This window comes from Malaclemys terrapin, chromosome 24, assembly GCF_027887155.1.
Source record: "Malaclemys terrapin pileata isolate rMalTer1 chromosome 24, rMalTer1.hap1, whole genome shotgun sequence".
Classification (NCBI taxonomy): domain Eukaryota; kingdom Metazoa; phylum Chordata; order Testudines; family Emydidae; genus Malaclemys; species Malaclemys terrapin.
In genome coordinates this window covers 11,573,629-11,588,330 of record NC_071528.1, presented here as the reverse complement: position 1 = coordinate 11,588,330, position 14,702 = coordinate 11,573,629, and the positions used below count along the sequence as shown (strand labels likewise).

Genomic DNA, 14,702 nt, shown 5'->3' with positions numbered 1-14,702 from the left:
TTGGGCTCAAATCTGAGTCGAGCCCGGGCTTAGTGTGCCGTGTAGACACACCTTTTGGCAGCAGGGGAGAAAAGGCTCCAGCCAGGCAGACGGGACTCGCTGAATAGCAGGGAAGGACGAATGGCTGAATGCTGAGGGCTTTGTTTTGACGGGCCTGTGATAACCCCAGAGCTTTATTGGCCAAGCGGGTGGCATTTATGGAGGCGCTCTGAGGAGAGGGAACTGCAGGTGGGGCGCCAGCCGGGCTGCCCCATGCCAGGAGGGAGGTGCTCTGGAAGTGGCTTGGTTACCCCCGTATAATCACTACAGCTGAGACCCAGTCACCAGGCGCACTCCGTGGACAGAAGGGGCAAAGGCTGTGAGGGTGGAACCAGCTTTGCACACGGCACTGGGACCATTTCCCCCACCTGGGAGGTGGGGGAGCAGCTGTTTAATGCCCTGAACTGAACCCTAGGGGTCGACCGGTCATCCCCCAAACTCAGGTCCAAATCCAACCTTTGCAGCTGAGCCCTCGTCGTCCTGGAACGGGCTGCCCCAAAGCCTGGGACAAAGACAGCGCTGATCTGCACACGGGTGTGGACGTGGAGCCCAATGCCGTGTTCGTCCCGAATGGCTTAAGCCAGGAAGGGAAGGAAACGGGCTCAGGAGAGGCCGGGGGAACCGAGGCAGTTGGGCATCTGGCCAGGATGCAGCCCTGGCTCCCTGGGGAAGGAGTGGAGGGGTGGGATCAGGGCCTGTAAGAGGGAGCGAACTACCTGCCCTTCTGTGGTGTCCGCAGGACAGATGAGAGGAAAAACCACCTGGCTCTCCCCACACCTGTGCTGTGCCCGGGTAGCGCAAACCCAGGCAGCCTCTGGAAACTGCTCGGCAAAAGAAATTGCACAGCCCTGGTAGTCTCCTCCTCTTGACATTGATTGGTCAGGGCCGAGATTTCCCCCCACCCTCACACCCAGCCCTGCTGCTTTAAACCTATAGGCTGAGAAGCCCCCTCCTCACTGTGCCCTGTGGGCTGCATGCGGGGGTATTTATAGAGGCAGCCTGGCAGCCCCAGCTCAGGGGTTGCAATCTCCTCTATGGAGGGGGGACACCGGCAACTCTTCCCCGGAGAGCAGTAAAGGTAAGTGCTGCCTTTCAACAGTCACTGTCCAGAGAAGAAAGTATTGGCAGATCCGGGGTGTGAGGGATGCAGAGATCAGAGCTCGGAGCTCTGGACTGCACCTGCCAGGAGAGTGAGCAATGTCTGCTAAAAAACTGAATGAATGTAGCAAAGTGTGTGCATGGGTGAGGAGGAGAAGCCAGGGAGAGAGAGTGTGTGTGTCTGTCTGTCTGTCTGTCTTAGAGGAGGGTGAGTGTGTATGTGTGTTAGGCACAGACGTCCATTTCTCCTATTAGAAGTGAGGGTCACACTTTAGGTTAAGGCTCCATTCTTAAAATGGTTGTTAAGTGATTCATCGCTCTTATACATGTGTAGCAGACACAAGTCGCGTGTGTTCTAGCTGCTCATTCCCATGTCAATAGAAAGTGTTACAGACGGTTATAAGCCGCGGTTATAAACAGCCGGCTGGACTCCAGAGCAGTTGAATATCCATTTATTAACCCTTCGTGAACTATTTGTAAATGGTACGTCAATATCAGGTGTGACTGGGGGGGAGGGGTGTATTTTGGGTGTTGTACCTGTGTATTAGGTGGAGTGTGTCTCTCTAGTAGGAAAGGTAGGGGGGTTGGGGGAGTGTTAGAAGAGCAGGAAAGGATCTGAAACTTAGTGGTTTGAAGTTAGAAAGAAAGAAAGAAAGAAACCCACCCTTGAATCTGGCCACCTCCCTGCCCCTCCCAAGTGCCCATGGCCCTTCAATCTCTGACATTTGCTAAAATGTGACTTTTGCTGGTTTGTTTCTCTGATTTCCCTCTGGCTGCGATCAGGGCTGCAGGGAGGTTTTCCTAGCACCACATCCCATCCAGGCAAAGAGCATCAGAATCTCCCGAGGAATCTGTGCCCATCAGCCCCCCTCTCCTCCCCAAAGAGCTCCGCCTCGCTTAGAGACGCATCCGAATCAACCCCCTCTGAATCTGCCCAATTCACCCGCCCCTGTACACGCCCCACTCCAAGCTAGGTCTTCCCTGGATTGCCATGCCCCCAGGACCCCCATCCTCTGGAGCCTCAAAGCTCATGGCCAGGGTCATTCTGCCATTAAGAATGACATTGGGTGCCGTTTATTGAGTATGCACAGTAAGTCCCACTCTCTGGGGTAGTTATCTGACCCCCACTGCCATAGTACCTGAGCATCTCATAATATTTATCCTCCCAATGTCCCTGTGAGGTAGGGCAGTGATCTCCCCATCATGGGACAGGTGGGGAAACCGGGGCACGGAACGGCTAAGTGACTCGCCCAAGGTCACACGGGGGAGTCTGTGCTGTTGAAGGACAGGGTTGTGGATGGCTGCTGCCCATTGATGGCTAGGTTGGGTCTAGCGCAGATTTCTCAGTGGCTGATGGTTGCTGTGAAGCGCATGATGGTGTATAAGGTTGCACCCCAAGGTTGAACTGCAACTCCTCCCACCACAATGGGGTTACCCAGGTATAACTGCGGACAGAATTTGGCCCTGGCAACTCATCGATCTTGGGGTCTTACTCTGGTGCCCATCACCGTGGTATCTGAGCGCCTTTCATGTAAAATCAATAGGGGGGGTCGGCCTAGTGCAGCAGTTCCCTGCCACCTCTGAATCCCGGGGGGGTGCCTGAAGCGTCTGTTCATCTCAATGGGAATCCCAGGGGCTCAGCTCCTGTACGGATCAGTCCTCGGCTGACACCAACTTCCACACGAGGAATAGCATTAGGACGGAAACATCTCTCCATCCTCCTGCATAATCTCCCTGTAATGTGCCTTCCTGGGCTCTGTAACCCCAGTCCCCGCCACCAGCGCGCCACATCTGCTCCCAACCCACAGAAGTTTTAAACAAGGAGCATCATTGCCCGCCACAATTATCCGTTTGTCACAAAGCTTCCAATCCCAGCAGAGTAACCGAGCCGCCTCGTGCCTCTCCTCGAGCGGCTATCTTTGTAGCTTTATGGCTTCCGCCGCCGACTTAATCTTTGATTGGGGACTGGGTAATATCCCAGTTTAAAATTCGTTCCTAGCGCCGCCTCGTTTTAATTGACGGGGCTTTGTTGTTGCCTGTCGTTCTAATTGTGAGTGATTTGTCTCCCCCCTCCCGCGGGACAGAAATATCAGGGTAGTTATCGTTTCCTGGGGTTTGTATTGTTCTTTGTTGTTGGATTTTCTTTCCCCCTCAAGAGGGAGGTTTGCTTATAAAAATGTAAGAAGCAAAATAAAGGGCAGAAAGTGGAACTGCGTCCATTGGAAGCTGCGTCACTGGGCCACATTCAGAGGGGATGTGAAGTAGCTCTTGCTGTGCTAAAAGGCTGGTCCTATGGTTCAGTTCCAAGCTGTGCTACCGACTATGTGCCAGACCTTGGCCAAGTCATTTGATCTCCTCTTATCTGCAAAATGGGGACACCGTAGGGTGACCAGACAGCAAGTGTGAAAAATTGGGACAGGGAGTGGGGGGTAATAGGAGCCAATATAAGAAAAAGACCCAAAAATCAGGACTGTCCCTATAAAATCAGGACATCTGGTCACCCTAGGACACCGAACTGTACCTTCTGTTTTGATCATAAACTCTTCGGGGCAGGGGCTACGTGTCTATACGGGTGTCTAGCGCAATGGGGTTCGGCACTTGGCCTGGAACCTTGGGACGCTAGTATAATTCAAATAATGATCCGCTATGAGTTATCCTTTGCCCTAGGACTAGCTGGGCCATATTGACACCTGTCTGCGCATCCCCTTTGAATTCGTCCCTTTGTGACTCCAATAACACCCGCTTCCATCCAGCGTCAGGCTCGTCTGTGCAGCACCTTTCTTTCCGAAGGATCCCAAAGCACTTTACCGAGCTGGTTCTGAGCAGCCTTTGATTGAGGTCTGGTCTGTTTGCACAGGGGCAAGGGCACACCCCGAGCTGGTAACGTCTGGCGGGTGAGGCCACTCATTTGACATTTAACTTGTCTATGTCTGACTCTGGGGCCCGGCCAAGATGTTATGTGCGTGGATTAGCCAGTTCTCTTGTTACATGGCGTGTGCATCTCATTTCTTTTAATTTCCAGCAGCAAACCAGAGGGGGAAAGTACATTTGGTACCTGATGCTGTAGGATAATGATGGGAAAGCACCGGCTTTAGGAAGAACCTCTCCTCTCACTGATCCCGACGGTTCCTAGCAGGTAACCCCATTGGAATGGGCTGTGGGAGAGATCGCACTCTCAAACATCAACCTTCCCCCAGCGGGAGGTGGTGCAGGGAAAGGTGCAAGAGCATTGGCTGGGTGGAGGGCGGGAGGCAGATATTCTGGTGCCATAAGGAGGGGGCAGTAAGGAATGGCCTGGGAGTGCTAGCTATGGGTGAGCAACCAGCTGCTCCCACCCCAGCATTTCCCACCAGGTGGTGGTGTAGGAGGTGGGGCAGGATGCTGGCTGTGGGAGTGGTTAGAGCTTTTCCAGTCCCAATCCTAGCGAGACTCGCTGGCAGGGAGGGAGCAGGAGCAGCGCTCTGGGGGGGAGGTAACAGCGCTGGCTGCATCAGAAGATGGGAGAGCACAGGGCTGTGCCTGTCCCACCAGCGGTGGAGGAAAAGAAAGATCAGCTGCATCGCTGCTCCTCTCGGGAGCGGTGAGTGAGCCTGTGGCGGAGCTGAGCTGCTGATGCAGAGGGGACGACAGAGAAAGGGCCTGGTGACCTGCAGCCATCTGGACAAACAGAATGAACCCAGGGCTTTCCCCTCCCTGGGGCTTTGAGCTGGTGGTTGCTCACTTGGGGCCTGATTCAAAACCCACTGAAGCCAGCTGGGGTCTCTCCTGCACTGGAATTTTCCTCATTGAGCCCCAGACAATGGCAGAAACGGTCCGATTTGGGTCCCCCAAGGAAAGCGCCTCGCTCTGCGTTTAAGTCGTCTCCGTTTCCCCTGGGTTCCTAAATCGCATTTAGGAGCCTGACGTGAGGCCGACAAGTCTGAAAAGGCTGGCTAATGTTCTTAAGCATCCTGGAAGGGACACAAGGGGGTCGGGGACTCTGGAGCAGCTGGGCTGGGCTCCAGGGGCTCTGGGGTTTTATTCCCAGCTCTGCCACTGACTCAACAAGCATCCTTGGGCAAGTCACTTCCCCTGCTCTGGGCCTCCGCTTCCTTGTCTAAGAATGGAGTAATAATAGTCCCCTAGTTCACAGGGTGTGTGGGGGTGGGCAGTGAGTCTGTAATTAGCGTCTGAAGTGCTCTCCTTGGCAGAAAGGAGCCGTGCGAGTGCAAACTATTGTCATGACTAAAGCTCCAATAGACATCTGGGCTTGGTTGCTCATAAAACTCTCCTCTGTAACCATTATTAAAATCATTAAAGAGCCAGTAACTCGCTTTGCTAACTGGGCGTTTGCCATTCAGTCAAATCTCCCGTCTTGACAGAGCTGCTTTCTAATTAGAATTTAATTCCCGCAAGGAGCAGGAGAGCTCTTGTTTTTCGACTTGGATTTTAATTGTCTTTTTTCCCCCCAAAAAAAGCTTTAACACCCAAGGGCCTGTGCATTTCCTCTGCCTCCTGCTGGAGGCTGAAACTGATTTTTATTAGCGGCAGAGGGAAAAGAATAGACACCAAATACATCTCTGGGAAGAGACACTTGAGACCAGAAGCCCAACACCAAGGCTTTCGTCCCGAGTGTAGATCTGTTTTGCTGATGTCCCAGCTCTTGGTGGGATCTAGTCTCAGTGCAAGCTGCTGGAAGACCTAAGGAACCGCCCAGGGGCTTGCTAAGCTAAGGATGGCTTCAGTCCAGCCTTTGGTCTGTCAGTGCCAGAAGGAGAGAAGAAACAGCAGCATTTCCTCTCTTGGTGCAGTGCTTGGAAGAGGCTAATGTGGTTTCCAGCACTCCAGCCACGTTCGGCAGCTGGCTGGTGTTCAGTGAAGGGAGGTTTAAACCCATTGCTGCCTGAGCTGGGGATGTTAGTGACTCATTTAATTACAACAGGGATGCTGAAGGCATGCACATCTCCCAGGGCAGTGCGCAGGGTGTCAGGAGACCGGCCCGGGCTTTGTTAGCCTGAGGGGAGCCATTCTAGCACCATGGAAATGCCTCCTTGGCTGGCATCCAAAACGGGCCCCCAATTCCACGTGGCTGGTGGATCCAGGCAGATGTGAAATCACTGTCCCTGCTTCCCCAACCCCCAAGCCCACCCTGCGAGACAGTGAGCAAGGAGCATCGCATGGGGCTGTGCTCCCCACTGCTGAGGAGTTCTGTATACTCTGTATGTAGCACCCGGAGGCCCTAGTCCAGATCAGGGCCCCTTTGTACGAACACACAGCGAGAGACAGTCCCTGCCCCTAAGCACTTACAATCGAAAGAGCCCAGAGAGACACAGGGTGTGAGAGAGGGAGGATTAGCCCCATTTTCAGGGGAAGAACTGAGGCACACAGAAAGTGGCTCTTGGATTTATTTAGGCTCTGATACCAGGCCCATCACCATGGTATCTGGGCGCTCCCTACAGGTTCGTGGCATTAAAGCTGCTTCTGTGTGTAACTTTCTAGCCCAGTTTATCCAGAGCTGGGAGGAATTGGGAGGCAATTCTTGTTGAAACCGGTTGTCTTGCTGATGCACCTGCAGCTTTCTGAGGGCCAAGGTCTCCTCTTACGCTGGTGTGAAAGGGGGATAAGTTAACTGGCTTCAGTGGGGTTACTTCTGATTTACACTGGGGTAAGGGAGAGCAGGATCAGACCCCCCCAGGTCTCCTTTATCCTCTTTCTCTCCCCTACCCCCATTTATTTTTGTAAAGGTTTTCCACCAAAGCTGTAATTCACGAGAATGTGGCTGAATCTGATGTTGTCCTGGATCTTCTCAGTTGGCATCTCCAGGTCAGGTAAGAAAGAGAGAAGGGAGGAGGCAATAGTGTGTGTTGGGGGGGGGGGGGGGACATGGGAAGTAGAGTGTAAATTAAAGCAGCCCAGAGGTTGCTCTAACTCACACCGGCGGCCAAACAACAAGCCCAAGGATACAGTAAGTGCAAAGGTGGCTTAAGGCAGTGGTTCTTGTACCCAGGAGCGGCGCCAGGGTTTTTGCCGCCCTAGGCGGCAGCGCTCCTCCTCTGAGCATTCAGGAGGCTTGGGGTCTTCGGCAGCGGGGGTCCTTCTGCTCCGTGTCTTTGGGGCACTTCGGCGGTGGGTCCCGGAGAGAGTGAAGGACCCGCCGCCGAATTTCCACCGAAGATCTGGAGCGGAAGAACTCCCCGCCGCCGAATTTCCGCTGAGGGAGGCAAAATGCCGCCCCCCAAATCCTGCTGCCCTAGATTTGCCTAGTTTTACAACAGCCTATATAAAAAGCACTAGTGAAGTCAGCACAAACTAAAATTTCATACAGACAATGACTTGTTTATACAGCTCTTAGGTGCTATACACTGAAATGTAAGTACCATATTTATATTCCAGCTGATTTATTTTACAATTCTATGGTAAAAATGAGAAAGGCAGCAATCTTTCAATAACCGCGTCCTAGAACACTTTTGTATTTCTGTGTCTGATTTTTGTAAGCACGTAGCTTTTAAGTGAGGTGAAACTTGGGGTACACCAGACAAATCAGACTCCTGAAAGGGGGACAGTCGTCTGGAAAAGTTGAGAGCCACTGGCTTAAGGCCGCCTTATCTTCTGCACCCCCATCCCTTTCCCACGCGCAGGAGTGGAGTCACTGAGACTTGCACCCAAAGCATGGCTCCGGGAGACTGAGAAATACTCCGAGGAGCACAAATGATCTTGAACAAGAGAGGAGGCTGAACCGGATGGACCAGGTCACCTCTGGCCCCAACACCTACTGACAGCCCCGCGCAGCTTGTTTATCCCAGCTCAAGATACTTTAGTAATGTGCTGGCTATTCTCCCACGAAGCCCTGCTATTTCCAGGCCCTCCCTTTGCTGCCGATGTGTTGTTCCTCTTGGGCAATTCTGCTGTTTTGTTACATATTTGAAGTCCCCCCTGGTCTTTCTGAACCAGAAAGTACATTGTGTACGTTACTGGCCCAGGGCCAGCCCCGCTCTGCGGCTCTGCAGGGATTTGCGTTTGATTAGCGTTGAAAGGTTTCTTCTTTTGTGGAAAAAAATAGCATGCGGACCGGCGGTGGCATCCTAAGTGCACCAGATTGGCCCTGACGGTGGGCAAATAAAGTCCGTCTCCCCACAGAACTCAGTTCTTCCCCATTAGGCCATTTTGGTCTGTTTCCCGGGGGAAGGAATACCATTCCCACCTACCCAGCAATGCGTGGGATTTATTTAAGCAATGACAATATTTCAGGAGATTTAAAGACATGGTTCTGTGCTCCATTAGGAGGAGGGGGGCAAATCTCAGAGGCTGGAAATTGGTCGAGTTTGAATGTACCCAGGCTGAGAATCCATGGGTCACTTGCAGAAGGTGGCCTACACCCTGTGCAGATGGCCATCACCAAGCTTCTACCCCTCGTAAGTCCCACAGGAGGGGTGTAGGTGATGCATGGAGCTTATGCCAGCCCTCTGCATGGGATGAATATCGCCCCATAGTGCTATACCTCTTCCAAGGCCAAGCTCACAATGCCCTTGTGAGTTAGACAAGTGGCCCTTGTCCTTACTTGTATAAAGAAAAATGTGCCTCATTCCAAATCCCAGGAGTGCTGAAGTGTCTGATGCTATCCGTTTTATGTCTTCTTCATAATGTTAGGGCAGGGGATGCTGTTACAGAGTCTTCCGAGTTCTTAGTGTGCGAGCAAGGTTTTAGTCTTGGAAGAAATGTTTGTGCTGTTTGCCAGCAGATCGAGGGACGTGATCATTCCCCTCTATTCGACATTGGTGAGGCCTCATCTGGAGTACTGTGTCCAGTTTTGGGCCCCACAATACAAGAAGGATGTGGAAAAATTGGGAAGAGTCCAGCGGAGGGCAACAAAAATGATTGGGGGCTGGAGCACATGACTTATGAGGAGAGGCTGAGGGAACTGGGATTGTTTAATCTGCAGAAGAGAAGAATGAGGGGGGATTTGATAGCTGCTTTCAACTACCTGAAAGGGGGTTCCAAAGAGGATGGATCTAGACTGTTCTCAGTGGTACCAGATGACAGAACAAGGAGTAATGGTCTCAAGTTGCAGTGGGGGAGGTTTAGGTTGGATATTAGGAAAAACTTTTTCACTAGGAGGGTGGTGAAGCACTGGAATGGGTTATCAAGGGAGGTGGTGGAATCTCCTTCCTTAGAGGTTTTTAAGGTCAGGCTTGACAAAGCCCTGGCTGGGATGATTTAATTGGGGATTGGTCCTGCTTTGAGCAGGGGGTGGGACTAGATGACCTCCTGAGGTCCCTTCCATCCCTGATATTCTATGATTCTATTATTACGCACAGTCCTGAGTGGAAGGAGCTGTGCGGGAGTTTGCTTTCAGCCTTGGTCTCTGGTTAACAGTCAATCCTTGAGGCAGAGGTACTCCTCGGGAACCTGGCCCTCCGGTTGGGCTGAGATGCCTGGAAGAATCTAAGCAGGGCTGGAGATCTCCACGGAAAACATAGGTGGTGCTCTTCTTTGGAGTTGGTCCTGAATCCTGGGAGGATGCCATAGGAGGCGCTGTGCAGCTGGAGAGCTCTCTCAGGTGAGAGGTAAAAATAAGGCCTGGACCACTTGTGCTCATTACAGATCCTGTAGGTCTTTTTGCAGCAAAGGGAGAATCTTCCCTTGTCTTGTATCTTGTCCCTGCAGCCTCTTCATGTCAAAGGCAAAGCGCATGTCAGAGCCTCCTCCTTCCTTGTTCCCGCTCAGTGCTTGGGAAGTTCCCACCTGCACTAGAAGTCACTGGCTTCCTCCACCTCTGCAAGAGGCTGTGGGGTGTCCCTGATCCCGCTCTGGAGTCGTGTGGCACTGTGGGGAATGGGCTCCTGCCCCCATCGCTACCCATCCCTGGCAGCAGGTTGTCTCCAATCTGCTGCCGTTACCCCTGCTCATTGCTGATGGCTGTTTCCCGTTCCAGTCCTGCCCCTGTAGAGCTCACAGGGGACATCCTGCACAGCTGTGAAATTCTCTCATCCAGGTGAGACGATGAGCCTCAAATCCAGCTGGCTGTCTGCTCCCAGGGATGTGCGCGATAGGACCTGGCATCCTCTCTCCATGCTGAGATCAGCCCCCCTCCCATATGGCCGGCTAATCCTTTCTCCTAGCCACTTGAGAGGCCGGGCAGTCGCTGGGAGCCCCGGGCAGCTACAGCGAAGATGGCCGGCAGCCTGGCTGTCACGGACACGGATGCCTGCTCTTGTTGGAGACAGGGTAGGGGAGCTGGCTATCTCTGCCCCTTTGTGCCAGCAGGTGCAGAGCAGTCCCTTTGCTTTCTCTCCGCCTGACGGCGTCGGAGCGGCTACTTTTCTCGATTCCCTAATGAAGGCTGGAGCGGACAGTGCGGAGAGAGGAAAGAACGCCATTGCTGTATCAGGGCCAGGGAACGCATCCAAACCACTCGGACACTGGGGATGTGTCTGGCTGAGTGTTACATTGTTCTGGCAGGCTGGAGTAATAGTTTATTCATAGGCCCTGAAGGCCAGAAGGGACCATTATGACCATCTAATCGGAGCTCCTCTTCGAGCTAGATTCTTACACCGTCCCCATCACTGCAGTATCTGAGCGCCTTCCAGTCGTGTATTAAGCGATGTCTATAATGGGGCTTGTTGTCTCTCTCATCCGCTCCCCAGGGGTGAATTGTGTGTGTGGGGTAGGGAAGATGTTACACACGATCGATCTCCCTTTGTATTATGACACACTCAAAAACTACAGTCAAGGAGCATTATGAAGGTTGCAAAGCCAAGAACTCGGAAATTCGGAAACTCCAGAATGCAGGCCACCTTAATCCAGCCCCCCTGTGCGTGTGCTTCATTGGCCACACTTGGAAGGCCCGGCCCCGCAACTGGATGACGTTGCTCTGTCGGTTTGGACGTGACCCAATCGCTTTTCCACGACGCATCTGATCAATTCCAAAGCTTCAGAGAATGGGCAGGATTCTGTTTATTTGGGGGGAAATGAGGAAAAACCAAGAGCGGGAAGCGGGGGACACTCGGAGCCACGGCGTCAAACACCTCTGTAATTCTCTGTAGGCCAAAGCACGGGGTGGTGGCGGAAATGAACGCATTCCAGAATAACAATAGCTCCGAGCAGGCCACAGCTGAGCCGTTCTCTGGCCTCTCCCTCACTGCTGCCCACCTTCCAACTTCCTCAACAAATCGGGCGGGCTCCTACAGACAACCGCCTCTTTCACTGCACAGCCCTTAGGCCTGCCTAGAGCAGGTCCAACTGCATGAGGCAGGGAGCTTGGGGGGAGGGAAATATGATTGTTTAATTAAAGACAGTTTCATATTACACGCCAAGTACGGTTGCGTAGGGTTAATGCTCTATTCTTGTATGACATGCATGGGATCTTTAATAAGGGCACGTGGTCACCCCCTTGGTTCTCCATCTCATCCAAACACTGTTTGCCTGTGAAATAGAGGACGGTGCAAAACAGCTGGGTGCCTATCGGCTGGGGTGAACAGACTAGCTCCATGGACTTCAATGGAGCTGTGCCATTTACAGCAGCTAGGGATCTGGCCCCGCTGACTTGAGCGGAGCCAGCCTATTGACAACCAGTTTGCCCCCGGAAACTTTTTTCACGTGGTACGCACGTGTACCACATGAGTCGGGGAGATCCCGGGCTTCGCCGCCAACCCCTGTGATCCCATCCCAGCACCTCGCCCTCCACATCCGCACCTCACTCAGCACTGGCTGGGTTGGAAAATGAGCCCACCCCACATTCATCATGCTGTGGCACCTCCTGTCCTGCGGGGCTGAGCCTGGCTTCCCGCTCTGGGCACTGCGACTTGGTGACCTGGGTCACAGAGCCGCTCAGGTTCGGCTCCTCTGCTCCTCTGGATGGGCCAAAGCTGAGTGGCGCTGCGACCCCCATGCGCCAGCTCGCAATGCCACTCGCTTTGGGGGCCCTCTCAAATGGGAAAAAACTGCCCCTCCCTTGCCCCAGGCAGCCCAGCTGCCCAAACTACACAGTGCGTGTATTATACATATGGCTGCAAGTGCCACTGCCTAGGGATCTGGCCCCCAATCTTGTTTCGTTTTCCTCAATTCAGTTCACCCCCCTCCTGCCTGTCCCTCTCCCCTGACAGCCTGTGGAACAATCCAGTGTCTTGGCTGGAAAGATGGCACGCGTTAGCGGTTTGGTATTGGACTTTGCTGAGCACCCTTTTGTGACATGGCAGCGCTGTTATTAAAGGTTTGACCATGTGTCCTCGGTCCAGCCTTCTGCTCTCTGCCTTCCCCAGGCCAGGCACATGCAAAGTGGGATGCAAATTTGCCTGACTCTTTGCTGTTGCAAATGGGTGGCTGATGCTTTGTGCAGGGGGACTGGAACAATGTGTGTAGCGGGGGTGCTGGGAGCCATTGAACCAAACTGTTAAGGTGACCAGATGTCCCGATTTTATAGGGACAATCCCGATTTTTGGGTCTTTTTCTTATATAGGCTCCTATAATCCCCCACCCCCTGTCCCGATTTTTCACATTTCTGTCTGGTCACCCTACAAACTGTAAACCCTGCATATGATGGAAACCGCTTCAAGATGGGGGGTGGGGCTGCAGCACCCCTAGTTCCAGCACCTATGGAATGATCAAAGCAAAACAAGATGTAGCATTTTTGAGCAAGGGTGTGGACATGATTTCACCAGCTTTTAGGTCAGTGGTTCTCAAGCAGGGGTCCGGGGCCCGCTGGGGGGTCGCGAGCAGGTTTCAGGGGGGCTGCCAAACAGGACCAGCGTTAGACTGTCTCGGGCCCAGGGCAGAAAGTCAAAGCCCCACAGCATAGGGCTGAAGCCCGGAGCCCTGCCACGTGGGGCTGAAGCAGAAGCCTGAGAAACGTAGCTTCTCGGTGCCCGCTGTGGTTTGGGGCCCTGGGCAATTACCCTGCTTGCTACCCCCTTAACACCGGGTCTGGCTTTTATATGCAGAAAACAAGCTGTTGTGGCACAGGTGGGCCGTGGAGTTTTATAGCGTGTCGGGAGGGCCTCAGAAAGAGAGAGGTTGAGAACCCCTGTTACAGACCATAAGCTGCCTCCACCTGGACAAATGCCATCTTGAAAGTGGTGGGTTCTCAAAGCAGGTCCTTGTACTTTGGTTGGAGTAAGCAGCTGCTCGGATTTAACGAGAGCCGTAATGAAGCACATTCACCAAAACAGCTCATTGAGGGCCTCTCTGGATTCTTTCCCCCGACTCTACCTAGTGCCCACAAGCGGGTACTGCATCTCCTAACTTCTCTGTCCCCACTGTTTAATAAAAACTTTTCAGGGAAGCGGTTTTCACTCGGAAATGCCATTTTATCGAAATGTTTTGCAAAAATGGGATTTCAAGGAAGCTTTCCAAGAGCAAGGTGAAAAAAACCACAGATTGGAAACAAGCTTTTGACACTTGCAGACCGTCCGCTTCTGAGTGGTGAACAGACGGTTTCAGATCAGCGGGGAGGAGGGTTTCCGTGGGCATACCTAGAGATGAGTGTTTTATAATGTGGACTTTACAGAGGGGGAAAACTGTGGCACAGACCGTTCCCCTATCCTGGAAACCTGTTGCAGGGAGCAGAATATACCCCGTCAGTTTCACCTCCTGTCCCAGTACAGTTGTGGTCCTAGCTTAAATCAACAATGGTAATCGGGAAACCTACCGGCTTATCTGGTTCTAGGTTTAATAAGGGCTGGTGAGTGCATTGGTCAGGGCAAGCAGTGAGCGTATCCTCACTGATTTGGGGCTCCAGGCAGCCTGTCACTGCAAGTTCAGCATCCTAGAAACAGGGATGGAAGCTAAACTTAGCCAAGAACAAAGCCCAAGATGGGCACATTCTGGCTCCTCGGGGTCAGAGGACCCACAGACAAAGTGCGTCTGCTTGAGAGAGACCCCAGCTCCCCCGTTTTGAGCTGTCCTGCATCTCTCCCCAGGAGCGAACAGCCCGAGGCCTGGTCCTGGCAGCAGAGTCCCTACTCCGCAGCCCAGCTGTGGCATGCTTAGTCTGCACCCCACAGTAGCCTGTCTCGGCACCCCATTGACGGCCTCCTGCACCCTCGACCCCGGCTGCCTGCAGATCGGCCATGCCCGCCCGGGCGATATTGTCTGGAGATTGAACGGAGAGACTAGGCAGCTGCCACTGAACCAGAGCATTGCGGGAAACGGCACAGTCACCGTGGTCACCGTTCTCCGGGCAGAGCGGCCCCGTGGGGAGCTGAGCTGTTACCTGCCTCACCGGAGCAGTCTGCACCTGCTGGGTCTGGCCGAGTACCAGGCTGGAGGTGGGTGCAGTTCCCTTAGCTCCCTGGCTAGGGGAGGAGGTGCTCTAGGCTTGACCTTCACGAGGGCTGGATAAGGGCCCATCCTGGAAAGCCCGGAGGGTGCTTGGCTCCCATTGGGGGCAGTTGGGGGGGGAGGGCCCTGAGCCCCTGCCAAGCCCATTGGCTTGTGCTGCAGTCATGGGCGGGGCTGGTTGGAATTTTTCCAGCCAAACGGTTTTTTCCGCCGGAAAACGATGAGTCATCAAAAGCGAAACGTTCTGGGGAAACGTCGATTTCGATGGAATTTCGGGGCGGGGGAGATCAGTGCTCTGTTCCGGTGCCTTT

The 14,702-nt window shown here is 53.4% G+C and overlaps 1 protein-coding gene across 1 annotated transcript in view; it reads left to right on the top strand.

The window, feature by feature from the left end:
- The first annotated feature begins 1,040 nt into the window (after positions 1-1,040).
- The window catches only part of LOC128828808 (granulocyte colony-stimulating factor receptor-like), a 28,584-nt gene continuing 14,922 nt past the window's right edge, over positions 1,041-14,702 (top strand). The window contains exons 1-4 of the mRNA XM_054013763.1: positions 1,041-1,117; positions 4,160-4,273; positions 6,861-6,944; positions 14,031-14,378. Of these exons, the coding sequence (XP_053869738.1) occupies positions 6,890-6,944; positions 14,031-14,378 (403 nt within the window). The 5' untranslated portion in view covers positions 1,041-1,117; positions 4,160-4,273; positions 6,861-6,889. The remainder of the gene's footprint in view (positions 1,118-4,159; positions 4,274-6,860; positions 6,945-14,030; positions 14,379-14,702) is intronic.